General features: G+C 41.6%; 1 protein-coding gene across 1 annotated transcript in view; it reads left to right on the forward strand.

Annotated features, from left to right (window-relative positions):
* The first annotated feature begins 1003 nt into the window (after positions 1-1003).
* EPB41L4A (erythrocyte membrane protein band 4.1 like 4A) overlaps positions 1004-13366 on the forward strand; it is a 475159-nt gene continuing 462796 nt past the window's right edge. Inside the window, exon 1 of the mRNA XM_007947582.1 lies at positions 1004-1102. Coding sequence (XP_007945773.1) covers positions 1004-1102 — 99 coding nt within the window. The remainder of the gene's footprint in view (positions 1103-13366) is intronic.

Raw genomic sequence — 13366 nt, forward strand, 5'->3', positions numbered from 1 at the left:
GGCGCACCCCGCCCGCCGCGTTTCCAGCCAGGGCGCCCGCTTCTTCACACACCAGCAGGTCCTCCCACTCCCTGCTTCTCTGAATTTCTTGGAGAAGCAGCACTCTGCTGCTGCATCAGGGCTTTCCTCGAGGGAGAGCTTGAACTTGCCACTCACAGCTCCCCGCGATGAGCTGGGGGGCTCCTAGACGGGAGCCGCGCCCCACGACGAGCTGATCTCCCTTCGCGGGTCTCGGTAAGGAGCACGTTGTCCTTCCCAACCCTCCTCCGGCTTCTGGGTGCCGGCAGGTTGGGGGGTGGGGCGCAGTAGCGGACTGGCTGACTGACGACTCACGCCACTGCCTCTGGCTGGGGCGTCGTGGGTACCCTTGACACAAAAGAAAAGCCGACCCCTCCTCATTCCGCGGACCCGGCCTGGGGCTATGGGGCGGGGTTGGAGCTGGGAAGTGCGCGCCCGTAGGGGACTCGGGAGGATGAGAAAAGGGGGGTGTGCCACGGCCGTGTTCTGGGCGGGCGCTGGTAGAGTGGGTTGAGGATCTCCGAGGGGCTTCCAAGTCCAAAGCGGGGAGCTTTCATCTCTTCCTATTTTTGCCCCTTGCCGCGATTGCCAGGCGACTTTTGTCTTCCGTAGGTCTGCAGGAGGGCCCGCGGCGCCCCCACCTTCGGAAGAACCGGAGCCGCAGGATGTAGGGGGACGCGCCTCCGCCCTCCGCGCCCAATTCCGCCGGCCCTTCCCCGGCGGCTCCCGGGCGCTGACTCTCCCCCTCCCAGCCTTCTCCCCCTCCTTGCCTTCCTGCCGCGCCTGGGAGGCTCGGCTGCGCGGCCCGGGACTGCTCCGGGAGCTGTTCTCGCCCTAGCTGAACGGCCCGGGACCGCGCCGAGAGCAGCTCCTTTCGCCCTCGCCGCGGCGCGGACAATAAATTAATGCCTCGCGCTTGAGGATAGGGGAGGCTCGGCGTCTCGATTTCAGCTTTCTCGCCTGGCTAGAGAAAGCCACAGCAGACATGGGCTGTTTCTGCGCTGTTCCGGAAGAATTTTACTGCGAAGTTTTGCTCCTGGATGAATCCAAGTTAACCCTCACCACCCAGCAGCAGGGTATCAAGGTAGGCACTGGCCGGGGACGCGTTCTGGGGTAGGCAGCCAGTCGCTCTCTTGGGTCTGCGGTGTTGTCTGAGGGCTGACACCGGACGGATCCAGTGGCTACGTCTCTGTGCGGTGGGAAGGAGAGGTAGCAGCCCCTGGTGCTCAGATAGCCAGTGGACGTGTCAGAGCGGGTTAACTTTTGAGTTCCTTCATAAAGAAAAGTAAGTTTGACGTTTCAAACGTTGTTGACGCACCAACTCTCAGGTGCAAGCCCAAGGTGCTCTAATAGAGACCAAAACTCTTCCCAACACTGGTTTCTTCCAAAAGCATCTAACACAGGCCCCCGCCCCGCGCATTTCCCAAAGAGATGCAGAGCTGTATAAATTGTATGTATGCTTTACTGCACCCTACTTGTTGAAGACGTGATGTACCTCGGTTTTGTTGAAGGTTTTTTCTCTGATGATGGCATTGGGGAAATAAACTACTTCACTCGCTGAAACACATTTATTGGGTTGTGATTGTTTTGCCTGGGTTTGTAATTGGGTAATGCTACGTTTGGGCTGAAAATAACTTACCTTTTCCATAAGGGAGCTGGTTTCATCCCCACATTAAGTAAACATCTCTCAAAGTGACTCAGTAATAACCTTGCTCCTTTTTGCAGGTCATTCAAATGCAATTACTGTTGTTAACCTAGAGAACCCGAACAAAAAAAGCTGTGGGAGATGCAGAGATCCACTTCTTTAATTTTGATAAATACTCTTACCTTTATAGTTGACAACCTGACAGATGCTTCTACCTTTTACCTTTCTTCTTGCAACAGAGTAACTACCTGGAGGTGATCTGAATCATTTTGTTGTTTTGTTTTCCTTCTTCTTCAGTTTTAAATAACTGAGGCATTTTAGCAGCTTAGTTTGAAGGGAAGCCTCCCCTCACTAAGGTGACCAATTGAGAAATCAAGTTCAGGCTGCCAGTGTCCTCTATCATCTTTAAAGTTAACCCTAACCGGTAGGCCCTGTGTGAAACAGTGAATAAATACCACTTTTACATAGCTTTATGCACACAAGAGTTACTGTTCCTGGCTAAATGCTTTAGCTTGGATATTGCTGTTATTAGTGTACAGAATTCTAGTTTCAGAGTTGTAACCCTCTTCCAGGGAGAAAGGGGCAAAAATGTCCAGTTATAACTACAAGATAAAGTTAATACTTTCCTTTAGGAAAATTGTTTTGAATAATGTTTCGGTTATTATAATAAGCAGAAGTAAATCAGAGTCCCATTTGGTGCTTCCCTTTAAGGCCAAAAATATTAACAGATTCTTGGTAAAGGGTGTTTATATTTTCAGATTTTTAAAAAAATAAATGCAAAAAGAAAACATCCCTTAAAAAAAGGAAATCAGGAAAAAGAAAAGCTTACTTTTCAAAATAATGTAACATTCTTTGTCGGACTGTGTGAATAATATAGTCAAAATCACAAAAACTTCCAAAATTCTTGATGACACATAGATTTATTTATTTATTTATCTGTTGTTTGGTTTGGGGGCAGAAATGTTAGTTGAAAGAACATAACTGATGATCTGATACTGAAACAACAAAGAAATCTGTCTGAAGTGCAAAGTCTAAAGTCATCTGGAGCGTGAGCTTCCTATTGAATCATGAAAGCTGTGCCCCTGTCAGCTGTGCAGTGCGTACATTATTCTGTCAAAAGAGCAGCCAAGACTTGGGATCAAATGGAATAATTTTGTCAGAGAAACATGAATCAAAAATCCCGACCTGTAATTATTTTTTAAAACTCAGTGGTGCTTATCTTGTTTTACAAATAGGTTGAAAATTGGTGAGTGATTCAAAGGCAATAGCGACTTTATAATACTGTTATTTTGGATATATGCCATATAGCTAAACAATAATTTAAGCAGGCTTTTGTTGGAAGTAATCGTTTTGCAACAGGCTTGCCTCTTTCAGTGTCACAAAAGCATGCCACAATTATTTTGATAGCCATATGTGTAACACAGATGTTGTCTGCTAAAGTTAACCACTTTATCTATAACTACAATACTACCATAATATGCATGTGTTAAGCACCTATCTTTTTGTGGTATGTACTAAATTAAACACACATGTGTATTTGTAAATTGTATAATGTATGGTAAAGTATCTCACACAGAGATGGTATTCACACGTTGAGTATTATTATTTCTTCAGTACACATTTGGCATTTTCTTTAACTTTATCCCAACCTGCCTGTATCATGGAGGATAGGTATAATTTAATGTATATTATATTAATTAGTGAAATTAACTCCTTTGGTTTCTAAATGAAATAATTATTCCAAAGTTAATAGCCAATAACTATTATTATTATTATTGTTATGGTGTTTCTCCCTTGGGATAGTATATTTGATAATTTTGATTGTCACTAATTAAAGTCAGTGTTAAGCTTGAGATATCAATTAGCCGGTTTTCTTTTCCTGAAACTAAAATAACTAAAAAAATGAAAATCTCTTTTTTTTTATTTTTCAAAAGTGTTTTCTAGTATTTATTTTGAGATGACGCTTTTCCTTATTCTAACTCCAGTGAAATGAAGACAACCAATTTTGCATTAAAATCGTCCACACATTTTAACCCTTAATTGAGATTTTATTGATTCCTAGTTACCTAAGAATTTGCTTGTATTACTGTTATAATACATTACTATGTTTTTTTTGAAAAAAGATTGATAATAAATTGAGTTAGGTGTATGAGAGAACTTTGGCAAAGTATTTTTCATGTGTACTTTATTTCCTTATAAGTAAAAAAAAAAAAAAAACTCACTGCTGTCAAGCTGGATCCGACTCATAGCGACGCCTCCTTGGGTTTGTGAGGTGGTATCACTAAGGAAGTAGATTGCCCATCCTTCCTCTGAAGAGTGGCTGGTGGGTTTGAAACTTCCAGCCTTCTGGTTAGCAGTGAAATATATCTTTTAAAAACACTTTGGATTTGTTTAAGCAATGAATTACAGATTGAAATGTTAGTTATACAATGATTTCCTGCAACTTAGATCAAAGTTTTTTTTATTGACTTCAGAAGTTGAACATGTGCATTTCAGCCTAAAGACAATAGTTAACACAATTTATATGTTAAGATGAGTAGCATTTAAATGGCATAAAATTTTCATTTTAAAAAATTAGGAAAGTAAACTACAACTTTTCCTTTTGTATTCATATATATGTTAAATAGAGGGTTTGCATTCTTAACTATCAGTTCCACAGTACTTTAGAAATGTTGTCAGGAGCTCTGGTGGCACAGTGGTTAAGGCATTTTATCTGCTGACTAAGTAAAGTTCAGTGTTTGGAACACAGCAGTTGCTCCATGGAAGAAAGATGAGGAGGTTTATATCTAAAAAGATTGATAGCCCTGGAAACCTAATGGGGTTGCCTTGAGTCAGAATTGACTTGATGGCAGTGAATATGGTGGTGTTTTTTTTTTTTAAGAAATGTTTTAGAGGTAACTTCTCCTTGACAAGCAGAAAGTCTTTTCATGCAGTTTGCATTTTGAGCCCTCTGCAAGATTTGAAAACCCAAGTTTATATAAACTGAAAACTATCGGTTGTGTGCTGAGTACCACACTAGCTTTTAGCTGTTTGTTCTCTATTGTTATCTCAGTTGTTTATTCAAGTAGGGAATTCTGCTGTGGTTGATCTTTTAGTTTTCCAGTAATGTTTGTTCAATGAAACTTTCGTTGTCGTGTCCTTTATGTTATTTGCTGTTAGATTTTTGTTATGTGCTTGCGGGGGAGGGAGATAGAGATGTTTTCTTTTTGTTAAGAAGCAAATTTGAATGTGGCTCAAACCACTATTAGAGGTTGTCATTTGATTAGTAAAAGATGTTCAGTAACAAGGTTTGATTATACATTTAGTCTTCAAAATTGCTGCTTCAAATATGAAATAGATTAGTAATCTCATTTCAGCAAGATTTTAGTCCTCTGGGTTATAGTATAATGAACACTGAGGTGCTCATTTTTCCCTAGGTATATTTGACTAAAATTAATGACAGCAAGGTGGTAACTCTATTACACTTTAAGTTTTAAATGAAGTTACTGCCTAATCAGCCTGCGGTTTGTGGAATAGTATTGTTAGTTTTAATGCTTTGATCGGTAACTTCCTAATAAGCTAGAAAAATAAAGTAGAAAAATACAGGGTGGAGATTTAAACATCTCACTTACCAAGTATTGTCATTTTCATGCAGTTTGGATTGGTAAAGAAAATAACCTAAGAATATTGGGAAGAAGTGAAAAGCAATTGTTTTTTACAACTTATATTAAGAATATATGTGAATATTTGTATCTTGTGGTAATTAACCACATAAGGTACAGAGTCAGGGACCATATAAACATAGGATGTAGCAGGTAGTCATATATTAATATTTCTGTTAGTGTAAGATTACTTGCTCAGTTACTAAATTGGGTGTGACTGAGATAGAGTATACCCCTCCTCAATTTGTATCCGGATTTCTAAAACTCGAACGTGGTTACTATGTTGTGGCTGTGTAAAATGAACAAGTGTATAAAATGCTCCTTGATTTCACAAGACATTTTTTTTCTTGAAAAAATATTAAACATACTTTTTATTATCTGTGATTGAAAGTGACTTAAGAGCAATTTAAAGAGGAAAATATTGTAATCTTCAACAGGCTATTCTCCAGATGTTTATACTTGGTTGATGGTGGACCACACTTTGCAGTCCAGTTACTATGTTAGTACTTGAATTCTCTAAGATTAGAGTTGAACAACATTTGAACTAAACTTGAACTAATGCTGTCTTTTTCTTGCTTTTGAGCATGGTTGGTGATAAAATTAAAGCTAAATTGTAGGGACAAAAGCTGATATACTACTTTGATTAGCTGTATGGAATATATTTTGTTATTTTTATTAAGACAGTTGCAAACAAGATGTGAAAGTAATATATTTTCTTCTGTGATTTGTATCAGGTTGTATTCATGGAGCAGGGCCAGACAATTTTATTGTGGAGGGCTGTCCTGCCCATTGTACGTTATTTAGCAGTATTCCTGGCCTCTGATCCATGAGATGACAGTAGCATTTCTTTCCCAGTCATGACAGGCAAAAATGTCCTCAGACATTGTCAAATGTCCCCTGTTGATTCTCACACTGGTTGAGAACCACTGCCAGAGAGGATAGTAGCTGACTGGGATATACTTTTGCCTTTCTCTAAATACACACTCACTGAACCATCCTTTAAGACTTCAATCAAATGTCCCATCTCCTAGGAAAGCTTCGACCCAGCTTGTCCAGGCAGAGTTAAGCACTCATCTGCTCCTTGCACTTATCACATTGTTATAGCACTTATCACATTGCAAGAATTATTTGTGGACATGTCTGCCTCCTCCAGCAGCTGTGAACCTCTACCTGTGATTCCCAGCACTAGAGCTGTACACCTCATGTAATAGATGCTTATTAAATATAATTTGAATATAGGAATGAATGGAGTGTTACAGTCAAAATAGGCCACATTGAAATTCTTCTGGATAATGCCATTTTATTTTCACTAGAAAGACCATGGAATAAAGTGAATCTTACTGTGAAAATCTGTTGCCAAGATACTCTAATTTTTACACTGATAATGGGTAGAAAATGAGACAGTGCACTGGGCTGAAGCAGGCAGCCCATTGAAGAGCTGATTAGCAGCTATTTCAGAAAACATGAATCACACCATTTTTATACTCTAGAGGTAACTATTAAGTCTTTCTCATACTTTTTTTTTTTTTTTTAATTATAACTTTCCCCTTCCAACTTGAGAGTTTTAAAAGAATGGCATATTTCAAAATGGATAATGGATCCTTACACTTCAGTTACTTTTCTTCTTTGCCTCCTATTCTTTAAACTGAGAACAGTGTCAGTTGATTTCACAGTGTGGGTTTATACAATCAGGGAACATCAATGTGCTTTATAATCTTGCTGTACCATCCATTTTACTCTTAAAGCTACCTAAACCTTATCTAAAACTGCTCTATGTCTTAATGGAAAAGACAATGTCAGTAAGTTCGTTGTTTGGTTTTTATGAACAGTTGTAAATTTTCATTCTGATACAAAGTATATTTGTCTTCAGGGCTATTGTAAATGTAACAAGTCAGATCAGATTCCCTGTGCCCTGTCTTCCTCTCTGAAGCTGACTGCTTTAGCAAAGCATGGTCTCCTGCATTTTGTTGTGGTTGGTTGCCATTGAGTCAGCTTGGACTCATGGTGACCTTAACTATAAAACAACAAAGCCAGCCTTGTACCACATTCATGACTGTTGGTGTGTTTGAGTCTATTGTGTGGCTCTTGTGTCAATCCATCTGAGGGCTTCTCTTTTTTTCTGACCTTCTACTTTACCAAACATGATATCCTTTTCTAGATTGGTCTTTCCTGATGGCATGGCCAAAGGAAGTGAACTAAAGTCTTGTCATCTTCCCTTTTAAGTAACGTTCGAGTTGTATTTCTTCCAAGCCTGATTTGTTGATTCTTTCAGCAGTCCACAATATATTCAGCATTCTTTGCCAATGCCACAATTCAAATGCATTTCGATTTTCCTGCTTTGGATTGTATAACTGCCACTTGCTTCTGTGCCGTGAGTTTTCCTTCTAAGTCTGATATATTAAGATTAACCAGGCATCTGTTATCACATGTTGTAGGCATAGAATAGGTGTGTTAAGGTCCGGAACCAGTCAGTTTAGTTTGTGACTCAAAAAGTCTGTAACTACCACTTGAAGAGTCTGTACCATTGTCAGAAATGTACTTTTCATTCTTGTACCTTCTGAGCCATGTTTGTATTTTATTTTATTTTAAAAGTGAAACAACTGCTCTTCCTATTGTTAATGCTTTTTTCTATAACAAAACAGTCTTGCTAAGAAATTCCCTAAGGACTGAAATGGTTCCTCCACAGGCTGTCTGAATAATCACAGGTGAGTTGAAAGGGCTAGGCAGTGGCTTCCAAATGTGTGAGAAGTTTATTTTCCACGGGAGGATATTGACATGCCAAGAGGAAGTTAGAACAAGAGAGATGGCAGCAGACAAGGAAAACGGAGAGGTGCTGAGTGCTGGCCCGCAGAGACAATAACCGAAAGGTCAGATGGCAAGGGAAGAATCACCAGACTGAAACTGAAGAGGGATGCAAATGCAGCAGCATATTGTTTAGAAACCACATGTTCTGAGCCCTTCAGAAAGCTTGGCTAATAATGCTGAGGATTCCAACTTTGTGGGAATTGTGTTTCAGGAGTTGATTGGAAAGTGTTCTGTTTAGAATACAGTTTTCCATATATACAGTGGCTTGAGTGAGCCCATGGAAGACCATTTAAGTTTTTAAACGATTCGGATCCCACTTTGCCCTTCATTCACAGTGGTGTTTGAGAAACGGTCTGGGAGCCTCTGCTGCCTTAATTGTTAATGTCAAAATTGGTTTTCTCTACCACCCTTTGTGCAGGCCCTTCCACTTCACAGCCTCCCAACTGGGGTGCTGTGTGACCACTTTCAGTGTGTACCCTCTCTTTCTTCCTCTCCTGACCTGTATTCAAATCCTGTCGTATAATTACTGGCTTTGTGATTGGGTGACTCTTCTTTGAGCCAGTCTCAGTTTCCTCATCAGAAAACTGATGGGCATGATAACTATCTCATAGGATGATTGTGAAACTTTGAGGAAGGAATCTTAGGCACATAGTTTAGAAAGTACTCAATGATGATAGCTCTAGTGGCATAGTACCTAAGACATTTGACTGCTATCCAGAAGGCAGTGGTTCAAATCCACTAGCCACTCCTCGGAAGGGAGGTTGGGCAATCTACTTCTGTAGTGATACTGTCACGGAATTCCAAAGAGGGGTCTCTATGAGTCAGCTCTGACTCGATGGCAGTGAGTTTATTAGTGTGTAGGATTCCCTGGGGGGTGAAAATAGTTAAAACAGTTGGCTGCTAACTGAAAGGTTGGTAGTTAGACTCTACCAAGAGGTACCTTGGGAGAAAGACCTGGTCATCTAATTCTGAAAAGTCAGCCATTGAAAACCCTGTGGAGCACAGTTTTACTAGGACACACATGGTACCACCATGAGTTGGAATTGACTCAATTGCAGCAGGTTTTTGATTTATTAGTATGTGTTCTGGTTAACTAGTACTGCTCTGACAGGAATATATACCACAAATTTGATGGCCTTAGCAAATAGGAGTTTATTCTCTTACAGTTTGGAGGCTTTAAGTCTAAGTTTAAAGTGCCAGGCTCTAGGGGCTGGGGAAAGCTCTTCAACCTTGGGGTCCAACTCTGCCTCCTGCTCCTGGCCCACTGGAGCTAGAGGCGTTTCTTCACTCAGACAGCTGCTGGCTGCTGAGGCTGACAAGCCCAAGATTGACGAGTAAAAAGGCACAGTCCCGATGTTACCAAACCACATGGCAGGCCATTAATTTAAGTCCATTGTAAGTCCCAAGGTCGGCAGAATGTGGCAGGGTGCTAAACAATAACCAATGACACAGCTACATGCAGGGTCCAACTGTGCCATAAGCTAGAGACTATCCCCAAGGCTTCTCCTTGTATACAGGAAGCAGACCACATCCCAAAGGCAGCTACTCAGCTGCTTGTGGTAGATCCAGCCATGGAATTGATTATAGTCTCAGCATGGAGAATAACTACCACCAGCTGCCCAGCCACTCAACCAGGCTCAGCCAAGCTGAGATACAAATTTAACTACCACAGTATGTGTGACATATTATTTGCTAATGTATTTATTTTGAATTCCAACCTGAAATAGCTACTCCCCTACCTCTGGCCAAGGTGAAACTGGCTCTAAGGGGCATAGGTTTTTGTTAGAAGTTACGTGATTTGATATTCATATGTATCAGGACCTTGTCAGGTCTCTATGGAAGAAACAGTATCATGTTCTACCCCTGAAACTACTCATATTGCCTCAGCTACTATTGGAATGTTGAAGCTCTACATTAATACCACTAGTGCTAACTTCCTTCCTCTTATCAGCCTTTATTTCTAACTGCCTATTAGATGTCATATTAGATGCCTAAGCTCATCATCAATAACCCTCAGCCCCTCTGGACCTGCTTCTCTTCCTGTGCTCCCTTGTTTGGTTAATGATGCCATGCTCTGTCTCTCAGTGAAGATGAGGTGGTTCCCAGTTAAAGAGATTGCACTGCAAACTGCTCTAACATAGGGAAGTGTATTAGCTTATCTATCAGGGACTCTGAGGCAGAGATGTATCTAAGGTATGGCATGTTCCCTGGGCACCACTTGAAGCAGAGGTTCTACTAAGCAGTTTCTGTTGACCTAATATGCCCCACTGTCCTTCCTCAAGCACAGTAAACATCCAGAATTGTATCGAGGTGGGGGCAAAGAGGGGAATTTGCCCCTAGGTACAAGTCCACAGGAGTGCCAGATGAAGTGTGGAATGACACCACAAATATGAAAGATGCCTGACTGGGGCAGCCAGACAAGAGGTGGGATGGTTTTTCTGCTGAAGCATCACTGCTGTCAATGGCTGTTCATCTTGAAATTAGGGGAAGGGGTCACAATTTAGAGATTGCCCCAGGTGCATGTTACCTTTACTATAACCTTGGTCTGGGGGAAGGACAGGAGATTCAGGATGGGTTAATATCAAAGCTCTATCTCTCTCTCAATCTCTTTCTTGCTCTGCCATTATGGAAATTATTGTCATAGCATAATGCCTAAGGCATTTGACTGCTAACCAGAAGGTTGGTGGTTCAAACCCATCAGCTGTTCTATGGGAGGGAGGAAGATGGGGCAATCTGCTTCCATAGATTTACCACCTCAAAACCTAGTGGGGGTTGCTATGAGTCGGAATCAACTCTATGGCGGTGAGTTTGGCTTTTTTTTTTTTGGTTTGCCAGCCATATCAGATGGCTGGTTTACAAGATGATTATCTGTACATGGCAATATATGCAAGGGAATAGAGACTCTTTTTAGGAGAGAAGAGGCTTTCTCCAGAGGTCCCCAAGTGCTTACTGATGAAGATCAAAGAGTACAGCCTTCAGTATGGATTATACTTCACCATAAAAGAAAAATCCTCACAAATGGACCAATAAGCAACAACATGGTAAATGGAGAAAATTTTGAAGTTGTCAAGGATTTCATTTTACTTGGATCCAGTCAGCAACCGTTGAAGGAAAAATCAAACAGCGTATTGCATTGAGCAAATCTGCTACTGCATAAAATCTCTTTAAAGTGTTGAAAAGCAAAGATATCACTTTGTGGACTTCGGTGTTTTCGGACGCCTCATATGCATGTGAAAGCTGGACAATGAATAAGGAATACTGAAGAAGAATTGATGACTTTGATTATGATGTTGGTGAAGAATATTAAATATACCACGTACTGCCAGAAGATGAAAAAATCTGTCTTGGAAAGAGTACAACCAACATGTTTTTTAGAAGTGAGGATGGTGAGACTTTACGTCACATACTTTGGACATGTTATCAGGAGGGTCTGTTCCTGGAGAAGGACATCATGCTTGATAAAGTAGAGGGATAGTGAAAAAGAGGAAGATGCTCAACGAGATGGATTGACACGGTGTCTGCAATAATGGGCTCAAACATAGCAATGATTGTGAGGATGGCACAGGACCAGGCCAGTCTATTATTTGGTTTAGAGAGAGCCTCCAGAAGTGGCTTCAGTTCTGCTGAAAGGTGACTTAGTGCAGTAGTTGCAGGGGGTTCTCTAGTTTTCATCAGACCAATAAGTCCGGTCTTTTTTTTTTTTTTTATTTGAGTTTTGTTCTATTTTTTCTCCTATTCTAACTGGGAACTTCTATAGTATTCCTGCTCAGAATGGTATGTAGTGGTAGCCAGGAATTGTCTAGTTCTTCTGATCTCAGGCTAGAGAAGGCTGTGGTTCAGGGGTGTTGCTAAAGGGGCAAGGAGGCAGTATCTTCTGGCCTTCTCTACCTACACATGGAGAAGACAGAATCACCATCAGCAGCCCAAGGCCTGTTCCCATGAGGCCAGACATGCCACCACCCTCCAGCCCTCTTATCAACCTTGACACCAATTATCTCTCCCACAGCACTCACCACCTCTCTGCTGGGTTTGATAATTCACTGCAGTGGCCACACAGAACTCATACATTATAGGGTGTATTAGGGAAGCAGCAGGTTACAATTCAGGAATGAGCTCAGGATACAGTTATTTGATCAGGACAGTCTCTCCTCTGCTGTATCCTTAGACATGTCTCTCTGGCCCTTGGCCTCTCAGCCTGGCCCTTGGCCTCTCGGCCTGGCCCATGCCCCTGTGGGCCAGGTAATCCTGCCACTCTGTCCCAAGCCCTTGGTTTCACTGTCACTGTCTCTCAGCGGATGTCTCTCTCAGCCTTCTACTCTCAGCTGGCAATGAGATTTTCCTCTGCCTCTCGGAGGGCTCATTTTAAGCCTGGCAGAGTGGCAATACTAACCCATCCCAACATCAGAGTTCTGCATACCTGAGAGAGAGAGAGCAAAATTTCCCAAAAGATTACTTTGTGTTGTACCAACAGAGGTACCCCAGGTGGATGACTTTAACAATCAGGAGTTTAAAAGCAGCTACTTGCTAACAGCAAATTCCACCATGGAGTTAGTTGCGAGTCTCATTATAGGAAATAATTACTATCAGCTGCCCAGCCAAGTTGACACATGTTTGCATTGCCCCACCCAGTAATCCTGGTGGGAGTTACAAAGACTATGGCTAGAAAAGCCATGCCATGTAATTCACTGCACCACAGGTGCCTAAGCTACTTTCTTGTTTTCGAATTCACCAAATTTCATTTCACCTACATACTTTTTTTCTGACTTCCCCTTTGTGGGGAGCTAGAGAAGTTCTCTTCTGCCCTTAATCAAGCCTCTATTTTATTGTAGTAGTTTCTGTACATTGCTGTCTACCTCACCCTGGGAGAAATATAGTATAGCAGAGAGGGCATTGGCCTTGGTCATAGATAAATCTGGCTTTACATTTCTCCCATTTGTTAATGGTGTGAATTTGGCCAAGTCACCTGTCTTATTTGAGTTTCTTTTCTATCTATAAAATTAGAGGAAGGCTCTTCACCTTGAGATGCTTTTATTAAAGAGAGAATGCCTTGAAGGAGGGGATTAGGTCTTTTTTTATGGGATCCCCAGTCAAGCTTAGTCAACGAATGAATATTCACTGGATGAATTAATCTGAATTAGTCTGAATGAAAAAAGCCAGGAACCCGGACAGAAGAGCAGTCAGCCCCAGGGTTACAGGTGAGGAGAGACAACTCAGGGACGCCCAAAGTAGCAGGCGGGAAGAGCAGGAGAAAGGGGAT

This window comes from Orycteropus afer, unplaced genomic scaffold, assembly GCF_000298275.1.
Source record: "Orycteropus afer afer isolate SDZICR_OR568_19922 unplaced genomic scaffold, OryAfe1.0 scaffold00191, whole genome shotgun sequence".
In the NCBI taxonomy this organism is placed as follows: Eukaryota; Metazoa; Chordata; class Mammalia; order Tubulidentata; family Orycteropodidae; genus Orycteropus; species Orycteropus afer.